General features: G+C 64.6%; 1 protein-coding gene across 1 annotated transcript in view; it reads left to right on the top strand.

Annotated features, from left to right (window-relative positions):
* Positions 1 to 1,911: 1,911 nt before the first annotated feature.
* Positions 1,912 to 3,782, top strand: part of MIOX (myo-inositol oxygenase) — a 2,700-nt gene continuing 829 nt past the window's right edge. The window contains exons 1-8 of the mRNA XM_010841527.1: positions 1,912 to 2,014; positions 2,456 to 2,536; positions 2,699 to 2,779; positions 2,856 to 3,018; positions 3,172 to 3,239; positions 3,368 to 3,477; positions 3,574 to 3,641; positions 3,726 to 3,777. Coding sequence (XP_010839829.1) covers positions 2,000 to 2,014; positions 2,456 to 2,536; positions 2,699 to 2,779; positions 2,856 to 3,018; positions 3,172 to 3,239; positions 3,368 to 3,477; positions 3,574 to 3,641; positions 3,726 to 3,777 — 638 coding nt within the window. The 5' untranslated portion in view covers positions 1,912 to 1,999. The remainder of the gene's footprint in view (positions 2,015 to 2,455; positions 2,537 to 2,698; positions 2,780 to 2,855; positions 3,019 to 3,171; positions 3,240 to 3,367; positions 3,478 to 3,573; positions 3,642 to 3,725; positions 3,778 to 3,782) is intronic.

The following is a 3,782-nucleotide window of genomic DNA, read 5'->3' as shown; positions in this document are numbered from 1 at the left end:
GGCGCCCAGCGGGTGGGGGCTCCCTGTCCTTGTGCTGACTCCTCTGGCTCCCGGCTCCCCACCCCTCCACCAGGCGGCGGGAGGTCAGCCTGGGCTGGTCCCTGCCCGGCTCAGGGGTGAACGGAGAGCGGCCACAGCAGCTTGGATGCCGTGCGGAGGCTGGAATAGGCACTTGCCGGGGCTGGAGAGGCCTGTGGTCACTGAGGGGTGTCGGAAGAGCGGGTAGGGAGGGTGGGCCGTGAGGGCCAGAGGGGCTCCGGGATGAAGAAGAGGAGGCCCCAGGAAGGCCGGGTCGGGGAGTCAGAAGCTCAGCTGGGCAAAACCCCCCGCAGCCCCAGCCCTGGGGCAAAGTCCCCGCGGTACAGTGCCGGATGCTCGCCGGCCGGGAACACGGCCCCAGACGGCACCTCCATGAGGCGACACCGCCTGCCAGGCGGCCCCCAGGGCTGTGGTGCCCGGTGCCCCCCACCAGGTGCGTCTTGAGCCTTGGGCCGTTTGCCTTGGGTCGCCTGTCACGGTCACAGCGTCACACTGGTGTCCACATGGCCTCCAAGCTCCAGGCCATGTTCTGGCCGCCTGTCCGACAGCCAGCTTGGAGACCTGGGGGAGGCCCGCCGGGACCCCACCCACCCCCTCTCACTGCTCCCGCTCTGGCCAGGGCCTCTGGGTTCTGCCCCATCTCCCGCCCTCATCCAGATCCGCCGGCCGGCCCTTTGTTCCTTCCCTTGGCCCAAGCCATCAACTTGGCTTTGGTGTGATGGGTCCAGTCTCCCCCCTGGCGTCCCCTCTCCATCCCTGAAGCAAATATTTGTGGAGCACTTGTAGAAACAGCAAGTGAAACATCAGCCCCCACCCAGAGACGGACACGTCTGCGGGAGGAGTGGAGGAAACCGACCCCAGGAGCACAGAGAGCGAGGGATGCCCGGCCACGGAGTGCGGGAGGCGCCGTGGCTCACGGGGCTGAGAGCACTCTGCCGTTTTAAACGGGGGGCCAAGCACCCCCAGCTGACTCACAAGGGCAGGAGGAGCCGCGTGGAGAACCCCTGGCCCACTGCCCTCTCCTGGCCCAGGCTGCGCCCGGACCTCAGCCTTCTCCAGGGCTCAGCCTGTCTCTGATGACACCACCATCAGCTCCAGGCCGTGCTGTGTGTATGGCCGAGCCTGGTCCTCGAGTGACCCAGGCCGTGAGTTCATCTCTGCCCTGACTGGAAATGGAGCCTCAGCCCCGGAGCCTGACAAAGATCCCCTGAGCCTCTCTGAGCCATGAGCCTCGCCCAGTGTTAGCAAGAATCCCACCCTGGACAGAATCCTGTCAAGTCGGTTTAGCAAGGCTGCCCCCACCCTTGACCCCTGCCCAGCCCCCCACCCCCACCCCAGGGCTGTGAAACCCCAGCTGACCTTGCTGTGTTCCAGCGGACCATCTGATCATCTCTCCCATCTCGCAATCATGAATGAAGTCTTCCATCCGTTCTGAACGAGTGTCAAAGGTCACTTCCCCGGAGCTCTCGTGGTTAAGGACCCTGACAGAGAACCAAGACCCCACGCGCCATTGAGCACTTAGCCAGGGCACTGCAACTGCTGAGCCCTGCAGCCAAGACCCCGCTTGGCCAAATAAATAAACATTCTTTAAAAAATGTCAAAAATGTCAAAATAGCTTTTTCTGAAATAAGCCCCGGCCCGCCCCAATCCAGGTGCCCAGTGAAGATAGGGAGCTGGGAGGGGCAGCGTCCTGGAGGAGTTTAAAGCTCCTGGCAGAGGTGGGAGTCTGGCGACCTCAACCTCCCAGGCAGGTTAGTTGCTGCAGGGATGTGAAGGTTGGCTGGGGCCGGGGGTGGGGGGGTGCTATGCTGACACATTAACTCTCAGAGGCCAGCAGGAGGGTGGATGGTCACTCATTACCGAGGGCCAAGGCCAAGGGGCTGGGTGGTGTCCGGTCACTTATGTAACCTCTGGGCATATATACGGGCATGCGGGCCCGTGGAGCTCTGCCTCTCTCAAGATGAAGGTGGCTGCGGTGAGTACCCCCGGCCCACGCAGACTGCGCGCTCAGGAAAAGCAGGGCAGCCCCGTGCCCCGCGCCCAGCGGGTTTCTGCCGGCCCACTCGTCTGGGTCAAAGGGCTCCCTCCCGGCCGAGGTCTATCTAGGGCAAAGGTCACAGGCCCAAACGCTGGGTTCCCTGCGGACCCGCGCCCTGAGAAGGAGACTCTGGGTGCGGGTGCTGTGTGGCCTTGGCCAAGCATCACCCTCAGAGCAGACATCCCCAGCATCCGCTCAGCAGATAAGGACTCGGGGACGGAAGTCTTGACTCAGGCTCGCCAAGGCCACGCGAGGGTGCCCTCGGGTGCCCACTGCCTCTCTGCCGCTCCACGTCCAACAGTCCCGGCCCCCGTGGGGTGTCCTCCCTTCCTCATGGAGCTGATGTCCTGGTGAAATGGGTTGCCCCCACCCTACCAGGACCCAGACCCTTCCCTGGTCTCCCAGCCTGATATGGAGCCAGAAGCAGCCAAAGACAAGGACAGCTTCCGAAACTACACGGTGAGGACCGCTCCCCCGGCCCTGCCTCTCCTGCCCTGTCCCCTCACACAGCTCCAGGGGCCGCCCTGTCCACACCTTGGGGCCTGGTAGAGGCAGGCAGTGGCCCCCTGGGTGTCAAGGGCAGGGGTTGGCGAGCTGCCTGGCTGACCCTCTGGCTTGCAGTCTGGCCCGCTCCTGGACCGTGTCTTTGCCACCTACAAGCTCATGCACACATGGCAGACCGTGGACTTCGTCAGGAGGAAGGTAGGTGGCCGACTCATAAACGAAGCCCCTGAGGGCTGACCCTGGGGCCACACTGACCTCTCCCTTCCTGGCCCAGCATGCCCAGTTCGGGGGCTTCTCCTATAAGAGGATGACTGTCATGGAGGCTGTGGACATGCTGGACGGGCTGGTGGATGAGTCGGACCCTGACGTGGACTTCCCCAACTCCTTCCATGCCTTCCAGACGGCTGAGGGCATCCGGAAGGCCCATCCAGACAAGGGTGTGCTCCCCACTTGCCCTGATGGGTGCTGGGGAAGGAGGGGTGGTCTGGCCCTCTCCCAGTATGCCCTGCGTCCCCCCACAGCCCCAGAACTGTGCCTCTGCCCCAGCCCCTGCACCCCGCTAGCCTGCCCTGTCCCTCCCTCTCCTTCAGACTGGTTCCACCTCGTGGGGCTCCTGCACGACCTGGGGAAGGTCCTGGCTCTGGCAGGGGAGCCCCAGGTGAGGAGACAGGTGGAGGGCGGTCAGCAGGGCAGGGCCCGGGGCAGTCTCCGCTCCAGGCTCTGGACACCCACTTGGGGGGCAAGCCAGTTACGCCTACCCACGGCTGCCTGTCCATCCGTCCCCAGTGGGCAGTCGTCGGAGACACCTTCCCAGTTGGCTGCCGTCCCCAGGCCTCTGTGGTCTTCCGTGACTGCACCTTCCAGGACAACCCTGACCTCCAGGACCCCCTGTACAGGTGCGGCTCCCTTGCCCTCCCTCGCCCTGGTCCTTCCCCCTCCTCCCGCTTCCGGGGTTCTGTTCCTGAGCCCCTCACCTTCCGTCCCCGCTGCAGCACGGAGCTTGGCATGTACCAGCCTCACTGTGGGCTCGAGAACGTCCTCATGTCCTGGGGTCATGACGGTGAGGCCGGTTGGGGGCGGGGACGGCGGGGACCATCTGGAGCTGCCCCTCTGGGTGCACGTGGTGACCCGCCCTCTCCCACAGAGTACATGTACCGGATGATGAAGTTCAACAAATTCGCCCTCCCACCGGAGGTAGGAG

Source organism: Bison bison, unplaced genomic scaffold (genome assembly GCF_000754665.1).
Source record: "Bison bison bison isolate TAMUID 2011002044 unplaced genomic scaffold, Bison_UMD1.0 scf7180017847066, whole genome shotgun sequence".
Classification (NCBI taxonomy): Eukaryota; Metazoa; Chordata; class Mammalia; order Artiodactyla; family Bovidae; genus Bison; species Bison bison.
This window is presented reverse-complemented; position numbering and strand designations above follow the sequence as displayed.